Genomic DNA, 27,568 nt, shown 5'->3' with positions numbered 1-27,568 from the left:
CTGGGTCTAAAATGACAATGACCGGTATAAAAATGATGGTCCAAGCTGTGCACCAGCCTTAAGAGTAAGCAGCTACGTGTACAAATGCGACGAGTGCAGTTACTGACCTCGTCTGGGGCGTTTTGGACAAACAAAAGTGAAGACAACGGATTAATTATGAGATGCCTTTATTGTACTTTTTGGAATCCAGTGACACCGACACGAGAAAATGGTCCGATCCCTCCCTCCCCCGTTACATACACAACCTGAGAGGGAGGGGCTGCAGGGTGGGATGTACCGTGATCCCGCTTGTAGTCTTAAATTAAACACAGAGATAATAGCGAAGACACATCCAGGTGCATTTCCACAGACACGCACGACATGCATTCAAAAAGGGGGGACTTCAGGGGACGTAGTGACTCCTGGTTCACATGTACGCTTTGTCTTAACGTAAAAGACGACAAAATTAATACCACTTAAAAAAAGAACAGTTAGCTGTCTTTATGGCCCACGATCAGTCTATAGGTTCAGGCTCTGTCAATTTTCCACTTACAGGAGAAAACAAAAAAAAAGGCAAAGAGACACTACTATTCATACAGGGAAAATGGTTTAAATATGGAAGTGAATGGTTCATAGCTTTCAAATTTTATTTCATTTTTTTAATTGGTTTTTAATTAATGGTATACTTTAATGAGAATACAATTGTCTCACTAAAAATCAGCTCATCTAGGTAAAACTAGGCCTTTTCCACCGACTTTCTCCCTGCTGTATCTAAGTAAAATATATAAAGTCCAGTCAAGGGGCTCAGTGGGCCGTTGGTCCCATCAGGAGTGGTTCACTTCAGTCCTCCTCGCTGCCACTGGCCGAGCGCTCCTGAAACAAAAATTTAGTCTTGAACAGAAGAACATAGAGGCTAAACAGTTTAGCACAGTTTGACAGATTTACATTTTACAAAAAATGCAAAAATAAGAGTAATGATCGCCTTCAAAAGCCAGAAAACTTCAATAAAATAATGAGTCAGAGGTGTAATTTTTATCTCGAGGCGTCATGAAATTGCAACAGTTGCGTCATTATTTGTTTACGCCTGTAAAAATTTCAAACACTGTGGCTGATGGATGCCGAGTGAATGTCGGACCAACTGTCACTACAGTCGCCAGAGAAAAGAGAGCTGTGCAATTCATCGAATTTCAATCTCGGCTCCCAGCAATTACAAAAAACAAAAGCATCGAGAAAAAACAGCCTGAGCTCAACACGTGCTGCGAGGCGAGTCGTTTTAGCGCGAGGAAAGATGACGGAAGAAGAGCAGCAGCGTTTGTTGAACAATTATACATTTTACAATTTTTATGCTTATTTTATTAATCATGCCAGTGGGTTATATTGTATTTATTTTATTTTCCATTTCATGTCATGCATTCTGTGCACTAAATTTTTATCCTTATTTATTCTTACTTTTAATCGTATTATCAAGTGGATTTTATCCATTTGAAGACGCAGTCTGTGTTTTCTATTCTGATTTTATTAGATTTTTACATGCAGGTTTTATTTTGTCTTTTATGTGTTTTGACGTGAAGCACTTGGTGCATTAATTTTATCCTTTTAAAGCGTGTTGGGCTGCATTTCTTGTATGAAAGGTGCTATACAAATAAAGTTTATTATTATTAGTATTATTAGTAACAAATTCCGTTGTGTGGGAAGGAATTGGATACGAGGAATCCGACGCGGCGCAAAAATGAATAAAATGCAACATTTGCTTTGTGGTGGCGTCTGCACCACACGGCAACACGTCAAATATTTTTAATCATCTAAAGTTTAAACACAAAGTGGCCAAATAATCAAAAAAAAAAAGAAAAAAAAGAGAGAAAAGGACGACCACATCGACATCCACCGCAACGCAGTCATCAGCTAACGACACATTTTACAAAACAACTCGACGGTAATTAAATTAATTTAAAAAGCTCAATGGGAAAATATTAAGGAAGTTAAAGTTATATAAATAAATGCAACAACAGAGTAAATAATCGGGATTTTTGGCATAATCGGGCGGCTCTATTTTCTTGTCTCACCTCTTCCTGTTCGTCCTCGCTGTCATCGTCGCTCACCACAGGTTTAGCGCGGGCGCCGCGGCCGCGCCGTCGTTGACCTTTTCCTCCTCGCTCTCCTTTCTCTTTCCGGCTCAGTTTGATCTTCACCTTCACCGAACGAGCTGACGGAAAACAAACGGACACGTTCAGGTTTCCTGCGTCTCCTCCCGGTCTGTCGCGTCAAACACGGCGTCTCTGATACTCACATTCGGACTCGGAGCCTTCGTCTACGTCCTCCTCCTCTTCCTCGCTGTCCTCTCCTTCGCTCTCGTCGTCCTTCTCAATCTTCTGTCTCACGCTGGTGAAGACAGACTGCAGCACGATGGAGTCCTCGTAGATCTGAAACACAGAGGGATCTTTAAAAACTGCTTTTCAAGAGGACTTTTAACCCTTTCAAACCTGGATCGACATCACTTTTTATTTCAAATATTTAAGCCTTTGTAATAAAAGAAGGGAACAATAAAAAAAAGTTTCCCAAACTGCAAGAAATTCGTAGCTTTGGAAGTTTTCTTTTAAAAGACGGGAAAAATGTCAAAAAACTGAATTTATAATTATCATAAATATGACTTTAAAATCATTTAACAGAATTGTTGTTTTTTTTTTTTACCATTTCTCTTGGGGGGTATTTTCCTTCTAATTCTTAGTTTTTTTGTTTGTTTGGTTTTTTTTGTTTTTGTTTTTGTTTTTGTTTTTTGTTTTTTAACTTTTTTTCCCCTTTTTTATTTTTATTTTTTTTGGCTGATTTCTTCATAACTTGCTTATTGCCTTTTTCCAGTGTTTTTTAATAAGAAGCCAGCTTGCGGAGGTTTTAAAGGGTTAAATTCTTTGCAGAGTGGTGACTCACCAGAGACCCCTCCAGGTTGAAAGTTTGGGCATTTTGACACAGCAGCATCACGTCCTTCTCCAGGTCGTTCAGGCTGCGGTACTTATGGCTGCGGATCCGCTCCTGATGAAAGGAGGAGGGAAGAAAGGAGACGATGAGCCGAGAAAACAGAGGAAGAAAAACCTGAAGACGAAGAAGCGGATGCGTCACTTTCTATCCTCACCTTGATCTTTCTGAAGTCCACTGGCTTTCGGATGAGCTCGTAGTATTCGGGCAGCTCTTTGCGAGACGGCAGCTGGATGAAGACTTCACTCAGCTGTCGTCCGTTACTGCGGAGACGCAAACAAAGAGGCTGGTTGCTTAGTAACAAAGTAACAATCTATCGATCTGGGTCGATATACTGACGCAATGATAATAACGCGGTTTTATTGATGTGATGTAAAGCAGCGGTTCAATAAGAACATGCCTTAGGGACTGTTCTTAATTTAGCGGGGGACGTGGTTGGCTGTTTTTTTTATTTCATGCTGAAAGCTACAAATATTTTTCTTTGAGTCTCCCTGAGTGGCTCAGAAAATGCTCAAAGTTTTGATGTGTTCAAAGACCGTCAGAAATCTGAAAATCAAACAATAATTTCTGTTTTCACAGCTTCTGGCAGTTATTTTTTGGAGATTTTTATTTTTCCATGCCAGCGGGTTTTTGCATGGCATGTTTTCTTTAAAATTAACCAAAAATGCAAAAATCGTTGCCAAAAAGTTTTAAAGAAAAAACAAATCATCAAGAATTAAATCTTAAAGTAACAAAAAGAAATCACCAAGTTTTGAAAATTAAAAACTTTTAAGAAAAAAAAACCAAATTGTTAACAATTTTAAAAGAAAATTTTCTAAAATGTTTTTTGGCAATGATTTTTTAAATTTTTGGTTATTTTTAAGGAAAACATGCCTTCCAAACCTGCCGGCTTCTCCTGTAACAGATCCGTAAAATGGAAATTGAATTGAATCTTTATCTGGATTGTTGCAGACTTTCTTATATCAGCAAATATATTACTGTCCAATGAACTGATGAAACCCATCGTGATGAAACAGGATTTTAACATCCTTATTTAGTCAAAGCTCAATCTAAAATTACAATTACAGATTTCCGGTTGTCGTCACAGCTTTGTCATATTCTGAATAATTGTATTTATAGTGTCATTCAGGATAAAGTAATCTCTCCGCGTGGTCAAAGTCCTCACCCGTCCTTGTATTTGATGACGGCATCGACGATCTTCTTCATCTTCTTGGTGAGGGACAGCGGGTTCGGGGACAGCTTCTCAGCAGGCGGGCGACCGCGTTTCTTCGCCTTCTTCACCTCCTCGTCTTTGTCCCGCCCCCGGCCGCTGCTGGAGCTGGGCGTGGCCGGCCCGCCGTCGTGGTCACGGTCTCTCTTGCGCTTTCTGGTCGTCTTTTTGTGGCGCACTTCCTCTTCGATGTCCTCCAGATTTCCCTCTTCGATGGCCTGAGGACAAATTATCATTAAGCTAAATCAGATCAAAACTCTTATACTGATTCACTTTTGCCTCCTAAAGATGTAAAATATTTTCTAACTGTTAAACATGACGTCGTCCCACCTTCAGCCACTGTTTCTCGGTGAGCGAGTCGCTGTAGTCCACTTCCTTGCGTTGGCGGGATCCTCTGCCAAACATCTTCTCCTCCTCCTCTTCGCAGGTTAGCCTCTCGACCTCAGCGTCGTCTTTCAGGATCCAGCTCGGCATATCGTCCTCCTCCATCAGACGGGGCTTCCTCTTGGGGTTGCGTGCCTCCTCGCGGCGTCTGTCCAGATCCATACGCTGGAATAAAAGAGAAATGAATTCAGCGGGGATCAGTGGAGTCAGACGATAAAACGACAAAGTGTCTAAAGGAACTGGGACTCACCATAAACTGCTCGAACTCCTCTTCACTTCTGGCGATCATCTGATTGACCGTCTCGTCGTCCGGCACTTCGTCTTCCTCCTGTGGACAAATAAACACGAGTGAGTAAAAGGAGACAAACAGCGGGTTCATGTGGCACCTCAGAGCCACGTGTTCAAACCAACGATTCTCACAAAAACTAGTAAAAAAAAGTAATTTCAAGCATATTTCTATTTAATAGGGGTGCCGCAATTTAGAAAAGTGATTAAAATGAGTTTTGCTGAATGAAATCAAAAACAGAATTTTAGAATCTGGCAGCAGTTTTAGTTTGTTTTTCTTTAGTTTTTGGATCCAGCAGTGCTGTGAAACTTTCAGCTGGAGTTTGTATTTAAACGAGTAAGTTAAAATCTGCAGACTCCAGCAGCTCTGGAGAGGCTCGGAGAAACTTTCTGCAATAAACGTCTGCAAAGAGCTTCGGTCACGCAGATGAAAAATCATCTACGACTGATGTCTGAAGGTTGAGCTCCTCTCTTACGCTTACAGATTTCTGTGCCAACTGGCCACAACTCGTGCTGAAAGAAAATCCTGTCTAAAGTCGTGCAGTGTGTCCCCAGCTTCAGTCTAAACCTACAGTCCACGCTGTTACCGAAAAAAAAGGGCTGCACACGGACGTCTGCGTCAGACGCTCTGAGACATAAGTGGATGAATTTATGTCAAACGGACCAAAGCAGAACTCCTGCAGACGCGCACACGACGAATTGATCTGAAGCGATAAAGTTATGAAGCCACACGCAGACAGAGAGATGAGGATCCCATTATTAATCCACTTTTTTGCATTATTTTTAAGTTATTTCCTGTTTATTGGGGGTTTAATTTTTATTTAATTATTTATTTATTTTTTAAAAATAGATTTACATGTGCAAATGTTTTTTTCATTTAAAAAGCCTAAAAAATACAAATTGGAGCAGATCTCTATGGCGCTCCACTCACGCCGGGCGTAGCCAGGTTTATTTGTTATAGCGGATGTGTGCTGCATCTTCAATGCAGCATCTGTGCGATAAAACCCAAAAAATATGTAATTTATCATTTTAATTTTAAAGAAGAAAAAGCAAGTAAATGATAGTTTTTATGGTCATGAAACCAACGATCTGCTGATCTTTACGATCCAGACTTTACAACCGAACAAAGACATATCTGTCAATACTGAAAAAACTTATTTAAACTGAAAAATCGGGATTTTTGAGAATCATGACACCCCTACTACAGTATTAAGCGTACGGAAGCCGTCTTAATATAACTCTTTAGTTTGTATTACATGACTGAAGCGTAGCTTATTCACCAGAAATACATTTGAATGTTAAAATTAAAAAGCAGAAAAGCAGAGTTGCAGGAAAAAAGCAGCAGAGAGAAAAAGGGGAAGAAAAAGAGGAGAGTTTTTCTATCAAAATAAAGGATAAAGTGTCGTATTAACCCTAAAAAGTTTGTGTAGAAGCAAAAAGATGGAAACAAAAGAACAAGTCTGGATTGATGAAAGCTCACAATCCTGAGAAGAGAGGAAGTAAGGAAAGAAACGGAGGAGGAGAGAAATAAGGAGAGAATGAAGAGGTGGGGCTGCACACAGGCGGATGTGGGTGGGCGGGCGATGCGTTGACACGTTCAGATCACACCCACCCACGCCCCCCTAGTGCGGCAGCCTCCTCGAGCCCCGACCTCGTCCTGCTCCTCGTGCTCCAGGATGGCCTGCAAGAAGGCCCGCCGCTCGCAGCCCGAGGACTTCTGGTCGAACATGCCGGCCTGGATGACCTTCTGGTCCACGTTCAGCTTGTACTTGGCGGCCGCCAGGATCTTCTCCTCCACGCTGTTGACGGTGCAGAGGCGGAGCACGCGCACCTCGTTCTGCTGACCGATACGGTGGGCTCTGTCCTGAGCCTGCAGGTCCTGGAGACGTAAACGCAGATTTATTCGTTTAGGCGGGAAAAACAAATCAATATTTAATTCTTTGTAACTTTGTTCTGCTGAGATCTCGTTTTTAAGACGGCCGTCATCTTTCAAGAAAGAATCACGATGCATCAAACAATCAAGTGGATTACTATTTTCATTTTCCATAAACCTTTATTGATACCAGCACGTGTTACAGTACCTGATGTGGGTTCCAGTCGCTGTCGAAGATGATGACGGTGTCGGCAGACTGCAGGTTGAGGCCCAGACCTCCGGCTCTGGTGCTGAGCAGGAACACGAAGTACTCGGAGGCCGGGTCATTGAACGTCTTCAGCAGCATGCCGCGGTCCTCTGCCTTCGTGGTTCCTGAGAGAGGAGCGAGCGGTTAGAGTGGAAAGAAAGTGAATCTCAGTGGTGCCGTACATCTAGGTGACAGCAGGCGGCTTTTCATTAACCCTCAAGTGGATGAAATCTATCGTCTCTTCCCCGTGATGCTCCGTTAGTGTTTTGTCTTTTGCCTCTCAGTAAATAAATACATTTAAAAAAAGAGATACATGCTAAAGAAATTGTGCAAATTGAAATAGTGAATATAAAATATAATAATATTAATAATATAATATAAAATATGCCTACTGGAAACTTAAAAAAACTCTCCCATTTATTGCAAAAATATTTTTACACTTGCACAAGTTTGTATTTCTGCAAACGCTTGTTTGTCTTTTCTTGGTCACATGATGTTACGGCTATGTGTCAGTAGGAACTGGCTCCCATGATGCAGCAGGAGCTACAAGAGCTGTTATTGCATCACATAACTCTGAGAAAGTTGGGCGGATCATCTGGAAGTTTTGAATCCACAATTCCTCTTTAAAATCGTGGACTATCAGCTCCCAGAAATCCCTCATATGTGGCCCTCCAACATATAAGGGGCTCTTCTTTCCATTATCGCTCACATAATAAAGTTAAAACTTAGTTAAAGGTCCACAATCACTTAGTCAAAGGTGTCTCACCATCCAGACGCAGGTACTTGAAGTTCCTGTATGCAAAGTAATCCTCCATGATGGTCATGAGTGAGGTCATCTGACAGAAGAGCAGCACTTTGTGGTTGGTGGCCCTCAGTTTGGGCAGGATGCGATCCAGCAGCTCAAACTTCCCAGAGGAGCGGTACAGGTCGGGGCTGCAGGGGCAGAGCAACACGAAGAGGAAAAATGAGCCAGAATTCAAACATATATCCACTCACACTTTGCACAAACGCGCAGTTTCAAGCTTTACGTACCCAGAGACGATCCCACCAGAGTAGCCGAGATGTTCGGAGAAAGACTCCTGTAAAACAAACACACAACGGTCACATTCGGTTTTTTCCTTCTTTGGAGAAAATTATTTAAAGTGGATTTTGTGTTTGGTACCTCGATGTGCTGGAACATGTAGGGGTGGTTGCAAATTTTTCTCAGTTGCATGATAGTGTTCATCAGTGTCTTCGTTCCACCTTTACCCTAAAACACGCAGAAGGAAAGAAACACGAGAGAAACACACCTTTTAGGTTCCAATCATGCTTGAGCTTTAAATAATGATTTAGATTTACTTTAACCCTTTGAAACATGAAGACGTTGTCTTGATTTCTTTCAAAAACATGGAGAAAACGTAAGAAGCAACTTGACAAGAAATAGCCCAAAAACTTGCAAGAAATTAGTCAAAAAAATACGAATAATCGCCTGAGAAACAAGAAAAAGAAAAGCATAACAGAAAATTTATAAAAGAAAAGGAAAAAAAATATAACCATGTATTTTCACCTAGTTTAAAAACAAAAAAATGTAACAACTTTTCCCCGCAGCAAAGTTCAGGGTTATTTCCATGTCGACTTTTACTAATTTTGCAATTTGCGGGACATTTCTTATTTTTCTCCCAAGGTTTCAAAAGAAATTTAAAATAATTGCGAAAGCCACCTGATCCTGATTAAATGTCTATTAAAAAAAAAATTAAAATTAAAAAAAGACATTTTCTCCTTACCTTTTTGTCTTTTTCTGACCCGTCTGTGAGCAGGACTCCCTTCGCCTGCATGTGTCTGTACAAAACCCGCTGCAGAGCCGACATGTCGCACTTGATCACATATTCCACCTGTAAATAAAAAATAACACACAAACATAAACCACCGAATCATATCAATTATTTGATTTTAAAATATTATCAAAAGGGTTGGGAACCACAAGGTTTGGGTACCAAACTTAGTACTTAAGGAAATCCGAATTATGTCAATAATTAATGTAAAATCAATCAGTGCTAAATTTGGACGCGACTGCCAGAGCTGATCGCTGACGATCGAAACGCAGGAGGCAGAACAAAAGTGTGGCAGCTTGATAGTGGTGCATTAGCTCCAGGTCGAAACCTTCCCTATAGGGCTGGGCGATATGGCTTTAAAATAACATCACAATTTTTTTAGGCTATATTGTGATACACAATATATATCATGATATTTTGAAAACTTTTGAAAACATTTCTGTTATTACAGAGCGAGAAAGTACCGAAAGACGATATCATCCGGTAACGGTATTGAATTCCAGGTACTGAATCAAATGTAAACGGTGCCCTAACCTGGAAACCGATGACAAATTCACAATGAAATCAAATTTCTCGTCAGTGAAAGCGAACGCACTGACCTTCTCGGGCAGCTGGGCCTCGACCTCTTTCTTGAGTCGGCGCAGCAGGAACGGCCTGAGCACTTTGTGTAAACGTCGAATGATCAGGATCGTCTCTTCTTCATTCAGGTCAACCTGCAGGGAAGAGACGACAGCTAAATAAGTATTTATATTTTTAGGATTTCTCCTCCACGGCGACGTACAATAACCGGACTGTGGCTGACCTTCTCTCCGGTCATGGCGAAGGGGGCGTTGAACCACTGCTCGAATGTGCTGCAGCTCTTGAAGATGGTGGGCAGGAGGAAGTTGAGCAGCGCCCAGAGCTCAGGTAGTTTGTTTTGCAGCGGCGTGCCCGTGAGCAGCAGACGGCGTGGCGCCAAGTAGTGAGTGTTTAAGACCTGCGTCAGCTTACAGTGGTGGTTCTTCATACGGTGACCTTCGTCCACGATCATGTACTTCCAGCGGAGCTTTGGGAGGAAAATACGGAAACAGAAGATTAAGAAAACTACGCATAAACGAAAACATTTTATATTTAAATTAAAGGATGTTTCCGTACCTTTGCTAACACCTGCTTGTCTTTTATGATGTACTCGTATGTGGTGAGCAGCACGTTAAACTTGCCGCTGCGCAAGATGGGAACGAATGCACGACGAGCAGCCGGAGACCCCTGAAAATTAAACAAATAAATTATGATCCAAACTTTTGTGCACCTTTATACCTCTGACAAAGACTGACAATAACATCCGAGTGTGTGCCACTGACCTTGTAGGAGACTTTGACGACAGACGGAGCCCACTTATCAAACTCATAGACCCAGTTTGATAGAGTTCTGAAAACAGAAGATAAAGTTTCGTCTCAACTCAGCACATGAACATAAAAACTCAAACTGCTTTCTATGCTGTATTTGTGTTTTTGAATTTAATCCTCTGACACCTGAGAAAAATGACTTAATTTCACTCAAAAATATGGGAAGAAGGTGACAACGTGACAAGAAATGGGCAAAAAATTAGCAAGAAATTGATAAAAGGTTAAAAAAACAAAACAAAACATGAAAATATGCAAAAAACATCAACAAGAAATTAGTGATAAGTAACAAGAAAACTGCAAAAAAAAAAAAAAAAAGGGTTTTAGAATCAGAATCAGCTCACTGACGTTAGCTTTGCTCTCAATGTACAAATTAAACATTAAATGTAACAAAAAATAAAAACTAAAAATAAAAACAGGTGAGAACAGAAAACTGTAGTTTTAAATTTACATATGTACATGCTCTAGTTAAACAACATTTTCTTTTAGAATTCAAAATATTAATATAATAATATTAATATTAATATTTTTAATTTTTATTTTTTTTAATTTTTAATATTAATATTAGTATTTAAATTTTTTTTTAAAAAAACAAAGAAAAAAAACACAAAAATGAAATACCTGCTAAAATAATTGAATATCTATCTTCTCCAGACATTTTTTTCTATTTTTTGATAAAAACTAATGACATTTTTTGGTCACCTTTTACAAATTTTTAGTATTTGTGTGAGATTGTTCATGATGTTTTTCCCGTGTTTGTGAAAGTAATCAATTTTTCCAGGTTTCAGAGGTTTCAAATCACTTTTTTTTCACAAATGAACCGGGGCGACGCGTCGGGACTTACGAGAGAGGTACGATGATGAGGAAGGGCCCGTTGAGGCGCTTGTACTCCATGAGGTAAGTGATGAGGGCGATGGTCTGGATCGTTTTCCCGAGACCCATCTCATCTGCCAGGATGCCGTTCAAGTTGTTGTTGTAAAGCGACACCAGCCACTCCAAACCTTTGATCTGAGCGGGAACGAGCCACCGTCAGCGTCATTTTAACTCAGTAAACACAGAAACATCTCACTGCCTCGTCAGTAACGATATTAACTCTTCACAGCTTCTAAAGCAGCTTTAAACAAACCAAACGCAACTCAAAGTGCTTTAAAGTTTGACTGAAGAAGCAAAAACAAGAACACAGGAAATACGCAAAAATGGATCCATAATTACTGTGATAGAGAGAAGATAGGCTTTTATTTTAAAAGTATCAATATTTGCAGCTCCTCTCAGATCCTCCAGAAGGCTTTTCCTGCGTTTTGGAGCAAAATGGCTAAAAGCAGAATCACCAAATGTTTTAGTTGGACTCTGTTGAACAGCTAAAAGAAAATAGTCGGAGGATTTGAGGCGTTTTCCTGGTTCATAAACTAAAACCATCTCTGAGATGTAGTCCGCTGTAAGGTCATGCAGTGCCTTATAAACCAATAAAAGCATTTAAAAACTAGCAGGCAGGCGGTTTAAAGTCTTTATAACAGGCGTAATGGGAGCTCTCCCTTTGTTTTCTCTCCCTTTGAATTCTGAATTAGTTGCAGCTGATGAACTGTATTTTTTGGAGAGCGTCACAGAAGTCCAGCCTGCTGTGATAGTTTCTCCGAGTTGCTCACAGAGACCTGACTTTGGATCTTTTCAATGATAAAATGCTGTTTTTGTGATGCAGCGTATATGAGGTGAAAAAATAATCAACTACGACTCCTAAATTTCATAGTTTGGAGGCCAGTTTCTCTCTCTGAGCCTTTGATCCAATGACCCAAACTCCTGCTTTGTCCTGATTAAGCTGTAAAAACGTGACAGCCGGGTTTTAATCTGTAAAACACATGCTCGTGTTGCGTACCTGGTATTGCTTGAGCTGCCCGTTGACCAGCAGCGTCGACTGTTTGTCCACCTTCTCAGTGACGGCGTGAGCCACAGCGTAGTAGGACTGCAGGCCGCGGTTAAAGCTTGCGTTACCGTACTCGTCATCGACGTCCTGCTTGGCATGTCTGGTGGAAACAGAGACAAAATATGGTGAGATACTTTTATGGAGGGGATGAAAAACAGCAAATGACATTTAAAAGAAAAACACGCCTTTGTGATTCACAGTTTGAGGAAATACAAGAGAAAGAATCTGCAGAAATAACTTTAAAAACCTGGTGAAAGTCGTTAAAAAGACCTGAAGGAGGCAGAGAAAACATGAAGATGATGTGCACACGATGTAGATTTGATCCCAAACAGGACAGACACAAGAGTAAAGGAGTTTTGAAAATTTAAATAGGAGATTATGGACTGGAGAACCAAGATTTCTTTACATTTTTACAAGGAAGGCTTCAGCTGCATGAAATTCTGACTGAAAAATTGGGAAAAGATGACAAGTTTTCAAAACTCTTCATATTAAAACATGTCGCCTCCTCTCTCTCCCTCTTTCACTCCTCAGCCCTCCTATCTATCAATTAAAGGCATAAAAAGCCCAAAAAATAATCTTAAAAATAACAATAATAAAATAAATAATACAGAAATATATAAAAAAAATAAGAATTTAATGAAGAATTTAATCTAACGTGAAATTCAATCGATAGGCAACGACACGCCGTCAAAATATGTCTAATATGTTTCTGTGAGCTTTGACTGAAGGTTAAATGCAGTTTTATGTTTTTTCAAATAACTACTGATTGATCGATGGTTAATTTCACAGATCAATCGATTAAGGAAAGTGCTGACAATCTGCAACCTTAGTGATATCTGAAGATGAACGGGGAAATATCTGTAATTACAGTGAAAAACTACATCTAAGGCACATCTGAGGGAATTTAGGTGGAAAAACATCATGAATTACTTCCTGCTCGGAGGTTTTGGGAACAAATTACTGGAGGTTAATGTGGTTCAAATGGAGCCAAACATTATCAGCTATTTTGGGAACTCCTGAAACTAACACCCTCCTGGCATGAAGTGTTTACAAACTATATTTCAAATCTCTATTCCAGAGGACGTTCTTTATATGTTATATATATTTTTATATATTGCCCTGATGAGTTACACCCAGATGCTCCAACATTAGAGGGTTAAAAAATATTCATAAAATACACTATAAATTCATAAAACACGTTTTAATGCAAGTATGCAGCTGAAATGAGCTGATAATATCTATTTAAAGCAGGATCTGATAAAAAATAAAATCTCGGTGGTTGAGTCTTACTCGATGATGTGCTGGACGTCCACCTCAGACACGTCTTCGCTGTCGGGGTCGGGGATCTTCTTCTTCTCCTCTGCTGCTGGAGCCGCGGAGGCATGTGGCTGCTCCTCCTCCTCCTCCTAAAACAACAACAGAGCTCAGTTTGTGGAGCCGTTTGGAGCTAAAACAAAGTACAAACACTTTAAAAAGACGTACAAAAAACTTTTCTTAAGAGGGATATGGATGCGGAGGTAGGTTAACTTATCGCAACTCAGTTGTTCAAAAAATGCTTTTAATGTGAAATGAATGTCATATGACTTTAATTTTGTGTGTATTTTCATGTATTCTATTTTGTAACTTTCAATAAAATGTAACATTATTATTATTATTTTATTTTTTGGAGCCACCTTGTTGATGTCGTTTCCAACAAGCACAAAATTTAGTATCAAAATAAAAGTTTCAAAGTTTCTGCTCCTGCTGCTTCTTCTTTTTAACTCTCTAACCGAAAAAAGTGCTATTATGTTATTATTAATCATGTATTTTATTTATGACTTACTAATTATTTTAAATTTTATATCTAAACTCTTTCATCTTTTATTGGACGCCTGTTTCGTTTATTATGTTTTTAAAATTTATTGCTCTGTAAAGCACTTTGAATCGACCTGCTGTATGAAATGAGCTGCACAAATAAAGCTGTCCTGATAGTTTATAAAATGTGGGACGTAGTTTATATAGAATGAGATCGTATAAACGGGGAGGAATAGATAAGTGTGCACCTCTGGGTACTCCTTTTATAACGTGACATTTACGTTAAAGTGGCTTGTTTATTGAGATTAATGTGTAAGTTCTGTGTAAATTTTATCTTTATGTTTTTGTCTGCTTTTATTTGTGGGTTTTTTTTTTTATAAATAGTTTGATATAAAGATTAATTCATTCATTTATTGTGTTGTTCACCTCCTCCTCCTCCTCCTCTTCTTCGGAGCTGCTGTCTTCGCTGTCTGAGCGCGGCGCCACTTCGTATCTGCAGAAGGAACAAAACGTTTTTGACGAGATTAAAAACATTCAGATACGATGGGTTTGTTTCTCCTGTAACTGTTCTGTGTATTTTACGCTTAGTTCCAGAAAATCGGCGTCCAGCGTTACAAAACCAGTGAAACTATAAAATTCATGAAATAGTGATGATTTGTCGGACGTGACGCTGACCCCGGGTTCATTTCCAGCCAGGCATCCAGCTGCCCGGCCTTCGGCGCCTCCATCCCGGTCAGGATCTTTCCGCTGTCCACGTGGATGACCTTCACCGGGAGGTCGCTCATCTGACTGGTCTCATCTAAAGGCTGCGAGAAGAGAGAAAAAATGTAAATATATCCAGAAAACTGCACATTATGATTATCTTTTAACATCTTGTTACAGTAGATGTGTTATTCTTTCTAACTCACCTCTCCATCGGGTCCCAGCGTAGGAGCGCCTCCCTCCACAGCCTCTGGCTTCTGAAAGAGAGACATTAAAAATACATGTAAAAATGCAATTCAATCTCTTGAAACCTGAGCAAACTGGTTTAATTTCAATAAAAAGAAATGGAAGGAAATTACCCCAAATAAGCAAGAAACAAGGAAAAAAGTTAAAGAAAATTACCTGAAAATTAGCAAAAATTGAAAATAAAAATTGTAAAAATAATCATAATAATAAAAACATTATCAATAATAATAATAATAATAATTAAATTAAATTTAAAAATACAGGAAAATAATTCAAAATAAAAAATAATAATAATTTAAAATAATCATTTTAAATATAATTTAGTTTTTTTCTTAGACATTTTCCCTTTTTAAAAAAATTAATTTCTAAAAATTCTCTTTTTCTTTCTTTCTCTTTTGTTATTTCAAAAAAACAACATATTTTCAGTTTATTTTCTGTAGCTTTTCCTGATTTCTTGCAATATGCGGGACAGCTCTTGCCAAGTTGCTTGTTGCCTTTTTAGCCAAGTGCTTTAAAGAAATCAAAACTCGCTGTCAGGTTTCAAAGGGTTAAACTTGATAGGTTCATCACAAATGTTATAAACATTAACCTTCTTTTTCTTCTTCTTCTTCTTCTCTTTGAGAGCTTGCACGGCTTTGTGGGCGCGCACCAGCTCCGTGAGGTTGGCCACGTACTCGTCCGTCTGCTGCAGCAGGTACGCCAGACGCTTGTCTTTCTTTTGGTCGATGAGTTTTCGGTAGCCTTCTTCATCTTCAGCCTGGGGAGAGATTCACAGAGGTGTCGGACTCATAAATATACGGGATAGGGTTCATTTTGTAAACCGAAAAACGGCACAAACGTCATTAAACACTAACAGCGACTAAATCCACAAATAATATTTCTGAAAAAAAAGACCAAAATATAGATTAAATAGTAAAAACTAATCTAAAATCTCAATAACAAAAAAAGGGGGCAAAATATTCACCTCATGATAATAAGATTAAATCTTTTTTAAATAAGTTTGACTGAAAAAAATTTAATGTTTTTTGTCATAAAACAGATAAACATAAAGATTTTTTTTTTAAAAAGTCACTTTTGGTTTTGTTTCCTTAAAGCAACACTGTGTCATAATGGTAAGAAATAAAAAAAGGGGGTAATGTTAAAATCTTCATAATATTATATACGATACTTTTTGAAAAATATTTAGAATAAACTTGATTAAACTTTATTTGATAACCCTATACTGTGACACCTTTCTCACTTGTTTTTAGCAGCTACATTTATTTTATTTTATTTACTTTATATTTTTTTCTTCTGGTTTTTTGGGTGTGCTTTTTGGGTTATTTCAGTATAGGTTTCTGTCACACCCTCACATGTACTATTTATATGTTTTATCCTCATCATTGCTTTCTATTACGTGAAACAAATAAACAGATAAAAGTATCTAGGTAAATTTGCAGCGATAAAAGAAAATTGTTAAGCTATAAACCTAAATACACAATAACAAAAACTGTCATGTAATAGTATAATGTTTCAAGGCAATATTTGCATTTCAGTAATTTTCACATTAAATAATTAAAAATGTAACTTTACTCATCTATTGTTGTGAATCTATTTTTTTTTAAAGTCAGAAAAAGACATTTTCAGGTCATTTTTGTGGAGTTAATGCGGCTGAACCATCTGAGGAAATTATTTACATTTTCTTCTGAAACTGTCCTCCTAACAGCAAACACAAACTCGTCTCCTTAATAGATTTGAGTCTCACCATCAGCCTCCGCATTCGCTCCTTCTCAATGCGCTCGTTCTCCTTCTTCTGCTCGCGCTCCGTGTTGGCGTGGTAGGTGGCGACAGCTTTGGTGGCCTTCTGGATCTTCGCTGTGATGGAGCGGTGGTACTCCTTGAAGTCCTTGGCGTGCTGCAGGATGCTGTTGAGGTATTCCTGTCCACAGAAGGACACGCAAAGACACAGCGGTCAGCAGATTCTACATTCGCCGTGAAATGTCAAATAAAGTCGAGTCCCAGTTAAATGCCCAGACCTTTAAATCATTCATTCAACCATGAGCACCAAAGAGGACAGTGTTATCGGCATAATAAACATGAAAGATGAAAAAAAAAAAAAAAGAGATTAATAGATATAGACGACTATTTTTTAAAAAGGTAGGTAAAAAAATGTGCAAATAACTATAATTTTCAAATTATTTTACAGAATTATTATAATTTTTAAGCATTTTTTCAGGTCATTTCTGGCTTTGTCTTTGTTTTACTTTCTTTTTGCTATTTTAGGGGGGAAATTTTCAGGTAATTTGCTTGTACTTTTCACAGATTTCTTGCAAACCTCTTGATCATTTCTGCTTTTGTTGCTCATTACCTTTTTCCCATGTTTTTAAAATTAAATAAAGCCAATATGCCTGGGTCTTAAAAGGTTAAATAAATAATGTGACTGTATTTCCATCTTTGCGGAGAAACAGTTTTGAGTGAAAGGAATCAAAAGTCTGTCACATACAGACGCCTGTCTCATACATAATCCTCCCGAGTTCAGTGATTGAAGCAAATAAAAGCCCCGGTATTAATTGACGGCAATGCGAACAGAAATTACGTTTTTTTCCTTTTTCACTTTGTGCTGCATTAAAATGTGTTAAGTTTATCTGCTGTTTTCAGTAAATCTGTTTTGTTTTTCGGCATTTCTCCAGAGAAACATCAGTATGCATAAACTAATTTAAAGAAAATGTGTAATTTCTGAATGTGGTTTCAAACTGTGGAAGTCTTCAGAGAACAAACTTAAGTTAATATCAATATCAAAGGAGAAAATAATTGGGCAATATGAAGTTTCCATGTAATGTTTTTGTGTTTTGACTGATGGTGAGTTGCTGCGTACGGCTTTTGATTCTTTTTCTTTTTCTATTGCTGATTTATTTTTGAGAAAGCGGCTGGTAAAATAAATAAGGTTTTCTTCTCCCTGCCCCTTATTGTGGAATATAATGTAGCGAACAACGTTTGAAAGTGAAAAAAAGGTGTTTTTAACCGTCCGCTGTGCTGTAAACCGCCACACACACGCAGTTTTCCTCTCACCTGGTGTTTCTGGCGACGTTTCCGCTCCTGTTCGATCTTCTGCTGCTTCTCCAGCTTCTCGGTGATGCGCGCTTCACGTAGAGACTGACGTTTGCTGCGCTTGTACGCCTTCGCGTTGAGGGCCGTTTCCAAAGCTGTGTCGCGTCGCATGCAAACCACCACCTCCTGACGCAGCTGCAGGCACAAGAAAGTGGACGTATAAAACCGTGTAACTCTGGGGACTGAGGGTCAGTGTGAGCTACAGTCGCTTGTACGGTAAATATTTCTTGCAGCTACCTGTCTCTGGAAGTTGAGCAGCCTCAGAGCCTTGAGCTCGATGGTGGCTTTGGTCCGCAGGTCGCCGGCTAAAGAGCCGGGCAGGTTCTCCAGTTCCTGGATACGGTGAGCAATACGAGCCTGTAGCCTGAAGAACACGGGTCAAAACCGATTTTTTAAAACCTGGATCAACATGGGTTTTTCTTTCACTCCTTTCAGGCGTCTTTTACAACTTATTTGAATCTTAAAAGCCGAGAACATTGGTTTCGAACACATAGGGAGGTAAAGAAATGTCAAGACGAGAAAAAAAACGTGTTTTACGGTGTTTTAAGAAAAGATATGTGGAGTAAATTAAACTCTGCTCCGTGCAGTCTCACCTGTACTCTCTCTCCTGGAGGATCTCCACTGGGTCCAGCCCGCGGGGCTTCTGGATCGGGGTTATGCGGTTCTGTTTCTGGTGAAGCATCATGGGAGGGGGCTGGGCAGGCTGTCCCGGAGACTGGGTCTGAGGGGGCATCACTGGGGAAGCAGCGGGGGGGACAGAGGGAGGAGCGGGAGACGGTCTGCCGGTGGGCTGAGGAGGAATCAGCTTCTGAGGAGGGTTAGAGGGGGCGGCAGCGTTCACCATTGGTCCTGGACGAGAGGAATCAGAAGAGGTTTAATTCATGTGCAAATAAAGACACAGCGAGCTGACCGAGGCGAGGCTGACTTTACCTTCAGGCCATGATTTCGGGGGTCCGTTGGTCGGCTGGCCTTGCATACCTGGAGGAACTCCGGCAGGTCCAGGGGGGGCCATGTTGGGACCGACCATACCTGGAGCAAGAAGAACAAATAGATTAAGATTATTAGTAAATATAACGGTTCATACACACGTTTACCAATAATTAATAATAAAGAATTAATTATTTTAAAAAAAATCGTCTTCTTTTCTTCAAAAAGTTTTGGCGAATTTTATTTTTGACAAGTTTTGATGAAAATGTTGGCAAATTTTTTTCTTTAAAAGCTTCCGTTTATTTTTGGAAGAAAACATACCTTCCGGTCAAATAAACAAAAATGACACAATTTATCTTCGAAAGAACCTGTAAAACCAGAAATGATCGCAGGATTTTTAAATTCCCAACACATTATGAGTTGTTTGTGAAAAAACATTGTGAAGATTTTTTTTTTTTTTAATTTGTAGCGATTTTTAAAAAAATAATCTTGGCAATTTTTGGTAGCAATTTTTTGAGAAAACATTTGGGGGATTTATTTATTAATTTTCTTGTTACATTTTTGATGATTTCTTTAAGAAAACATTTAGGCTTTTTTGTTTTTTCGTTAACAGTTTTGGTTGATCTTTGAAGGAAATGTGCCTTTCAGACCCATGTTGGGCATATTTTCATCAAAATTCAACAAAAATACCACCATTTATCACAGCCAGAAACTGTGATAACAGAAACTATAATTGGATTTTCAATTGAATTTTAAATACATCATGTGTTATCATACAGGTTTGTGAGACAGATCTCTGTGACTCTTCCAACACTGCAGGGTATATTTATTTTTCCAAAACTTCTGCAGGCCTGAAAATTGCAAATATTTGCAGATTCCATGACTTTTCCAGGTTTTTCCTGACTGTTCAAACCCTGAAATATTGAGACAGTCAGGAATAATGAATTCTTGTTCAGCCACCAGGTGTCTCTGCTGAGCTGTTTAATATTCAGACTCTTTGTTTAAAGTTTGGAGCCACATGGCAAAAATAAACCTGTTAGGCTTCCTGAGGGACTTGCTGAACTCACCGTGCGGTCTGTTGTAGTTGGCCTGAGCCGGTCCAGGACCGGCTCCAGGTCCACCTCCAGGTCCTGTGGAAGGCGGCATGTTGGGCATCGGCTGCTGCTGCATCCCCGGCATGGGCCTCTTCCCCTGCACGGCCATCTGCAGGTGCTCCGGCAGCGGCTGACTGCGAGCCAGCATCTTATAGGCCATGATCTGAGCCCGGAGCTGGTGCAGCTGGTTCTGGTTGAAGGGAGCGGGTCCGCCGGGTCCGCCTGCACCGCCTGGTCCACCTCCTGCACCACCGGGTCCACCCGGACCCTGAGGGCCCCCGCGGTTAGGCTGACCCATTCCCTGATTGGGGTCCCCGCTGCCCTCCATAGGGCCTGCTCCGGGACCAGGTGGACCTCCAGGCATCATGGGGCCAGAGGGGGGGCCGTTGGCTGGAACGGGGCTGGGTGCGTGCTCCGAGCCGCCCAATGGAGAGGGGTAACCTGGGCAACACAGGACAGATGCATGATGGGTAAAAGCCAGAAAAATTCAAACAGTGGGTTAAAAATAAAGTTTTTCACATTAATGTTAATGTTATCAAGCAACCCTAAAATTTGGTGGCCAAAGTATATTTTGATGGTCCGAATGTTAACTACAGACAAACACCACCTCCATTAACCGCAACACAAAAGACATAAACAGAACGTAAATGTGAACTTTTAAGTAACTTCCTGCTGGTTGCTCTTCCTGCTTTTATGCTTTTATTTATGACTTAAATATGCTTTTATTTTGGTTGTTTTTTATCTGTTTTTTTATTCTGATTCTTTTATCTTGTAGCACTGAGATCTGTTTTAAATGTAAAGTGAATTATAAATCAAATCTTTTCTTATTATTATCTTAGTAAACATACAGTTTCTCAGTTCTCAGTCTATCATTTAAACCGCGTTCCCCCCAAAATTAGCACACGCACGCAAGTTTTTAAAACACAGGTAAACCTGCTAAATTCTGCACAACCACTGCCAGTGAACACACCACGCGTTTCTGCCTTTCTAGCGTTTGTGTGTGTTTGTGTGTATGTGGGTTATTTTGTTAGTGTGTCCGTGCGACGTCACGCAGGTGAACAGTTACCTACTTTAAAATCTCCACATCATACACACTACCATCATGTCACGTCAGTGTTTCTGCGCGTCTCTTCCTCTCCTCCTCTGCTCTCTGACTGTGGTTTTGTAGATGCAGCTGCCTTTGTTGTTGTCTGAAAGGGGAAGCCCCTGAACCCGCCCCCCCTCCGCCTGCTGCTGTCGGCTCACGCTGCCAAACGAGCAGCAACACAAGAAGAGAAACCGGCTGGATGGGTACACACACACACACACACACACACACACACACACACACACACACACACACACACACACACACACACACACACACACACACACACACAGTGTACGTCTGTGTGACCGAGTTCTTCCTGTCTGCAGGTCTTCAGGGACAAAAAGGAGATCCTTAATTTTTAATCTTTCTTCAACTTTATCTGAGGATTCAAACTGGCAACCGTCAGAGCGCAGAGACATCAACATCAGCATGTGTTTCCTCGTGTTTGATCTCTCTACAACTTACGATACCGGCGTCGTTAACCCTTTGAAACCCGGATCTACGCCAGTTTTACCGTGCTGCGTTCAGACCTCTTTCATAAGCTATTAAACACTTTGAAACCGGAGAAAATTGGTTTTGGTTTCTTACGAAAACATGGAGAGGAAGTCAATAAACAACATGGTAAAATATGTCCCTTAAAGTGAAAGAAATTGGCAAGAAAATGGCCTGAAAATTAGGGAAAATGTCCAGCAAACTATATTTAGAATTATTAAACTATATTTAAAATTATATGTGTGTGTGTGTGTGTGTGTGTATATATATAAACTTTACATAGCATTTACATGATGAGGAACAAAGCATGAAATCTATTTATAATGATCAAATTATATTTAAAATTATGTTACAGTGATTTTTTTGGTCTTGTTCTTTTTTTTTGTTTTTGCTTATTTTCAGGGAATTTTCTTTCATTTTTATCAAGATTTTTTTAAAAACCTTTAACAAATTTACCCACTGTGTCAACAATTTTTGGGCCATGTCTTGTTGTTATGCTCACTAATTTCTCACAATGTTTTTTAAAGATATCAAACCAATTTGCTGAAGTTTCAAAGTTTTTAATGCAGTATTGTGTGATGCGTCACCTTGGGAATGTTGGTCCATCGGGCTTGGAGGGGGTCCCATCCCACTGTGGCCCCCTGGTCTCATGCCCATGCCCTTCATCTGGGGGTAGCGGGGGTCATCGGGCATTCCCTTGTCATGCATGGCTTCCATGGGCTGATGAAAACACGCGATAATCATCATTTTGATGTGAGGCAGAAACATATATGTAATATGCACAACAAAGACAAACAGTCACAATTCTACTTATTACTTAAAACTAGTTCACAAGAAAAAAAAATCAGTTTTTACTTATAGCAACACAATAAAACTGGAATATTTGCTGCAGATTTTTGGCGCTTTGAGCACTTCTAGTCGAGTACCATGTAGTTCCATTATATCAGAGAGAGGGCCGACATTTCTGTAGACGATATCTCCAACATTCGTCAATTCACAACAAAACTATCTCGACTGTGAACTAGCGCTACAGGTAAGAGGAAAAAATATGTATTTTTTTTATTTTGGTGTGAACTGTCCCTTTAAGACTAACAAGCATAATCAAAAACGCTACAAAAACTGCATGAATACTAAGAGTAAAGCGCATCATGAGGGCAGTGTAAACAGTGATATTAAAGAAAATAAGGGTTTCGTACTTTGTGCATCTGGTGCATGTTGTCCTGAGGATATCCTGAGGGCCCCTGTGGAGGATGGGGGTGTCCGGATCCAGGAGGTCCCGGGCTGGGCCCCATCATGCTGTGGGCCGAGCCCGGAGAGGGGCCGGGGCTCGGGCCCATCATGCCTCCTGGAGATGGCCCCGGGCCCGGGGAGGGTCCGGGCCGAGGTGTCCCTCCCATCGGGGGGTCAGGAGTGGACATCTCTCAGGGGAGACTGGGAATGTGTGGCAGCAGAAAGTTCCCCTGCGAGGAGAGACGACAACAGGGATTAATGCGAAGTCCAGAATCCAGCTGGGACCAGACGAGCCTGTGTTTTTGTTTATTTACATTACATCAGTCCAGATCACAGAGCAGGGGCGCTGTAGCAGTTAGTGCATCCAAACTGAACCGTTAGAGCCTCTCGGGCACGATGTGGTGCACGCAGCAGTACGTACAAGACACGGTTTGTAAATTATTTCATGTCATTTAAAACCAAACTCCCAAATACAAATTCCACCTGGAAGTTCACTGCGTCAGGGTTCCCAAACTTTGCCATGCCAAGGACCCCCAAATTACGCTAGCCTCTGGTGCAGACCCCCTGCTGCAATTTTTTTTTAAAATCACATGAACATTATAATGGAAAATATCGAAAATTGAACATACAGCTTCATATATTTTCCTTATTTATTAATAAAACGTCCTTCCTGCTTTTTGACATTTCTTGTCATTTTATTCAACAGCAGTATTAACAATAAACATATTTTCTTTTAGATTTTTTCTCTTTTGTTAGGCCTTTTTATTTTTTACATTCAGTGTCCTCTGCTAGAAATATTCTGCCATTTCTGTCTTAACAATATTAACTGTAATAAAAGTATTTTTCTTTTTTGTTATTCATTTATTACATTTAGTGTGTTTCATTTCTTCTTTTTAGAGGTTTTCTTTTTTGTTTATTATTTGTTATTTTTTTTTAATAAAAATTAAAATATTGGCATCAAAGGACCCAGATATTGATATACAGTGATTAACAACATCTAAAAATACACATAAAAATCATTGTCACACATAATGTTTTTAGTTGTTTTTTTCCCTAAATATTCTCCCTTTTTTCCCTCAAACTTTCGCTTTGAAAAACAGCGCGCTGTATTATGATGAGCTCTAGCTGGACCTCAGCAGTCACATCAAACACTGTTCACCCAGATGTGATCATCATTTCAATGATAAAATATGGCCGAATTAATTTAAACACTCTTCCTAATGCAGTTAAATGTGTATTTTTTATTGATTTATTTTTTGGGGTATTGACAGTTTCATATCATAAGAGATGCTTTCAGTTTTACAGCCTGTTTGTGACCCGCTGGTGTGTTAATTCAGTGTTTGTACAGTGTGATACACACATTTGAAATGTTCCTGATTTTTATGAATAAAAATATTCATCAAAGTGGCCAGCTGGCACGATGTTACCTCGATGCCCAGCAGGAGGACTGCGTCTGTTTTTGACACTTGCATTACTGTCTCTTAAAAATTTGAGCTGCAATGATTAATCGCTTAGTTGTCAACTATTAAATTGATATAATATTGATAATAGATAATCCAGCTGAAGTAAGAAAAAAAATTACAAAAAAAAGTCAATAATCTCTGATGTCAGTTTTTTAACTGTTAATATTTTGCAAGTATCATTATGACAGTAAAGGAAGTACGTTAACCTTTACATTTGAAGACGTCATACTGGGCTTTGGGAAACACCGATTGACATTTTTCACCATTTTCTGACTTTTTCTTTTAACCAAGCAACTAATCAGTTAATCAAGAAAATAATCGACACATTAATCAACAGTGAAAACAATCATAGTTTCAGCCTGACGGTGCCTTCACTTATGTCCAAACCTGAACTATTGATCATTCAAAATGTGCTACGTGGTCCGTCACTAAATGGAATAAGTTTACGCACAACATTGATACAAGATATCTAAAAAACACCGTTTGCACGAACTACCCATTATGCACGACAGGAGTGAAGACTTTCTTTAACTCCAGGATTTCATCTTCAACTTTTAACTTTTTAAACATCAGTAGAGAAAAAAACAACAAAAATGAATGAGGAAAAATATTTGTAGCTTCAGTGAGGGTCAAAAAAGAAAAAAACAAGTCACACCCAGCTAAGCCCCTCTTCTGATAAATAAGAAACAGTCCCTAACTGTAAACCAACTGTAAACATCCTGTTTCACATGAGTTTCTTATTCACTGATGAACTTTAACACCTATAAAAATGTCATATTTTTTCATTAAACAACAACAAAAGCGACAAAGAACACCAGTAACTAAAGACCGACAACATAATGCTGAGTCAGTTATTTTGTATTGGTTTTTTAGATAGTTATATTGCCTATACTGACGTGTTTGGTTTTTTGTGTTATATATTTGATATATGTCTCTTCCAAAAAAAATTTAAAAATCTTAAACGACCAAAAAAAAAAAACCCCCCAACAAAACAAATGGAAAAAAAACTATTTCCGACCCCAGCCACCTCCCTCTTCTGATAAATAATGAACAGTCCCTAAATGTGCATAGAAAATGTGAATTTTATACACAATAAGTCCTTTAAAATTTCACTAGATGAGTCAAAAAAATACATAAACGATGCTCTGATAAACAAGATACAACTCATCCGGATACAGACACAAACTACAACTAAAAGCCACCATAAAACAGCTTTTAAAAGTAGAAAATCTGCGTTTTAATCCAGTTGTTTACATTTACAAACAAATAACAGTTAGGTTAGCTATTATTAGCATCCGTAGCTTTGTTAGCCAGGCCTCGCCGGATTTAATAGTTAAATTATGACCGTTAACGAATAATAAACACATCCTGTTTCACAAAACGACTTTCTATATATACACGGGTGAACTTTACAACTAATAAAACGGAACTTATTCTTCGTTAAACGACAGCAAAAGCGACAAAGAGCACCGGGTAGCTCGCTAAGCTAAAAGCCAACAACATAAGCTGCTGACGGGGCTCTAGCATGCTAACGAGCTAGCAGCGTTAGCCTAGCCGGCCATGCTCCCCGGGGCCAATTAGGCTCAAAGAAATGTGCCGTTTTTTCGAGATGTTTCCTCCAGATGCGGCGACATGTGAAGGGTTGAAGCATCCCTCACCGCCGGGGCTGATTGATCCATCGCGCCTCCCGTACCCCTGGCACGGTGCTCCGCTCTCCGCACATTTCCAAAAACACATTTTCATTCATTGCTCTCAGTCGCGCCACAGCGGCAGCAGCTCTGTAATGTCGGTGTTTTCACCAACAACTTTAAAAAACAAAAACACGCTCGAAAAGCTCGCGTTTCCTCCCAACAAAGGCGCAAAACACACACAAAACTCCCGGGAAGTGATAATAAATGTATATGTGACTTACACGGGCGGTGAACGCTGATGATTGAATCCTCGCCGGTTGCAACGTCTCTTGGTTTTTCCTCCTAGCCAGAAACAAAGACCGACCTACCCAGTCGGTTTTTTTCCTTCACCCCCCTCCTCTCCCTCTCTCTCCTCTCTGTCGGCAGATTGTATCGCAGGAACCGACCGGCCTGAGCGGCTCCGCAGCGCCCCCATCCACCGACTCCCTCACTGCCCGCATGCCCAGTGAGAGGCGCGTTCTCAGGCAGGAATCGCACGCAGAGGCGGTGGGGGGATGGGTGTCCTGGAGGAGACGAGGATGAGCGTTTAAACGGCTTTTATCCTGTTCAATAAATGTGAAAATACTCCGATGCGCGCAAGAAATTTAATTTAATTAAGCTTTAATTTATTCACACAGCGATGGGGATAAAATAGTCGGATATCTTTAGTTTTCTGTGTCCCTTTGTTGTCAGCCTGTATGTGTATAATTAAAACGCAGCAATTATTTAATACCGGAGCTGTGACTCATTTTTATTATTAATTAATTTGACAAAAAAATAAATAAATAAATAAATCGTTTGATCTAAAATATATCGGAAATTAAGTGTAATGTGTTCGTCATTAGAGGACTTCTTAAAAAATAGAATAGTGTCAAAATATAAAGTATTTATACGAGTTGTTATAACAGTAACAGTTACAGAAGCTATAATTGTTAATAAAAAATTGGGGTCTCAGGTATGGAGGAAAAAAATCCTAAATAAATAAAAATAACTACAGGAATATATATATATAAAAAATAAATAAAAACAGTAATAATTGGATAAATACAGAAATAAATAAATGAATCAATTTTTTTTTCCAAAAGCCAAGATGACTTACTCAACATACTTGTTTTGTGCCTGAAAAGTCTCAAGTTTCAAATTATTTACTGCACAATAATTATAGAGGCAGTTGTTAATAAAAATCTAGGACAAAAATGACTTAAATAAATAAAGAATAAATAAAAAGAAGAATAAATGAAGAAATATATTAATAAATGCAGGAATAAATAAATGAATAAATACAGAAAAATAGATAAATAAAAGAATAAATGTTACATACATAAATGTATAAGTAAACACAGGAATAAAGAAATACCGAAATGAATAAAATAATTTTTTTCCCCCAAAAGCCTTTCTCAAAATACTTGTTTTGTCCCTAAAGATGTAAGTTTCAAGTCATTTATTAACAAGTACAATTATAGCAGCAGTCACTGTTGATAAAAATCTTAAAAACAAAGAATGATTTAAATTTCAATAAATGAACAAATAAATAAATTATTGTTAAAATAAATATAGCAATATATTAGTAAATAAATCTATGAATATATACAGAAATAAATATATAAAATGAAATATATGAAATAAAACAATAAATAAATGAATAAATGTTGAAATAAACATGGAAATAAATCTTATTTATGTCTACAAAAAGATTAGATTCTGTCAGTTTATG

At 39.1% G+C, this 27,568-nt stretch overlaps 1 protein-coding gene across 3 annotated transcripts; it reads right to left on the bottom strand.

Moving 5' to 3' along the window:
- Window positions 1-150: 150 nt before the first annotated feature.
- On the bottom strand, window positions 151-26,255 carry smarca4a (SWI/SNF related BAF chromatin remodeling complex subunit ATPase 4a). Of its 3 annotated transcripts, none has more exons than XM_088091072.1 (34): window positions 26,097-26,255; window positions 22,688-22,951; window positions 22,079-22,211; window positions 19,883-20,350; window positions 18,819-18,917; window positions 18,482-18,737; window positions 18,126-18,252; window positions 17,850-18,023; window positions 16,546-16,719; window positions 15,391-15,558; window positions 14,762-14,812; window positions 14,529-14,659; window positions 14,280-14,346; window positions 13,350-13,465; window positions 12,012-12,159; window positions 10,986-11,149; window positions 10,100-10,166; window positions 9,894-10,004; window positions 9,562-9,804; window positions 9,359-9,472; window positions 8,712-8,819; window positions 8,111-8,197; window positions 7,981-8,027; window positions 7,715-7,881; window positions 6,910-7,073; window positions 6,441-6,707; window positions 4,794-4,871; window positions 4,490-4,708; window positions 4,115-4,377; window positions 3,107-3,212; window positions 2,905-3,006; window positions 2,267-2,399; window positions 2,043-2,182; window positions 151-852 (listed from the first exon to the last, which is right to left on the bottom strand). In XM_088091072.1, the coding sequence occupies exons 2-34, from the start codon at window positions 22,907-22,909 to the stop codon at window positions 820-822; spliced, it is 4,947 nt and encodes a 1,648-aa protein (XP_087947198.1). In that variant the 5' UTR covers window positions 22,910-22,951; window positions 26,097-26,255; the 3' UTR covers window positions 151-819. The 3 variants fall into 3 exon arrangements, with proteins under 3 accessions (XP_087947198.1, XP_087947200.1, XP_087947199.1); XM_088091074.1 differs by having other exon boundaries at window positions 6,480-6,707; XM_088091073.1 differs by having other exon boundaries at window positions 13,350-13,462.
- Between the last annotated feature and the right edge of the window lie 1,313 nt (window positions 26,256-27,568).

This window comes from Plectropomus leopardus, chromosome 18 (assembly GCF_026936395.1).
Source record: "Plectropomus leopardus strain MGB_pleo_1.0 chromosome 18, ASM2693639v1, whole genome shotgun sequence".
In the NCBI taxonomy this organism is placed as follows: Eukaryota; Metazoa; Chordata; class Actinopteri; order Perciformes; family Serranidae; genus Plectropomus; species Plectropomus leopardus.
Note: the sequence above shows the minus strand (reverse complement) of the source record. Positions and strands in the feature narration are given on the sequence as shown.

Bases quoted from the DNA above. Each gene is read 5' to 3' on its own strand.
- smarca4a (XM_088091072.1), bottom strand. From the start codon at position 22,909: ATGTCCACTCCTGACCCCCCGATGGGAGGGACACCTCGGCCCGGACCC. The intron at 8,820-9,358 runs GTCAGTGCGTTC...TTTTATTTACAG, and splicing joins AGGCCCAGCTGCCCGAGAAG to GTGGAATATGTGATCAAGTG. The intron at 3,213-4,114 runs GTGAGGACTTTG...GCGTCTCCGCAG, and splicing joins GTCATCAAATACAAGGACGG to TAACGGACGACAGCTGAGTG.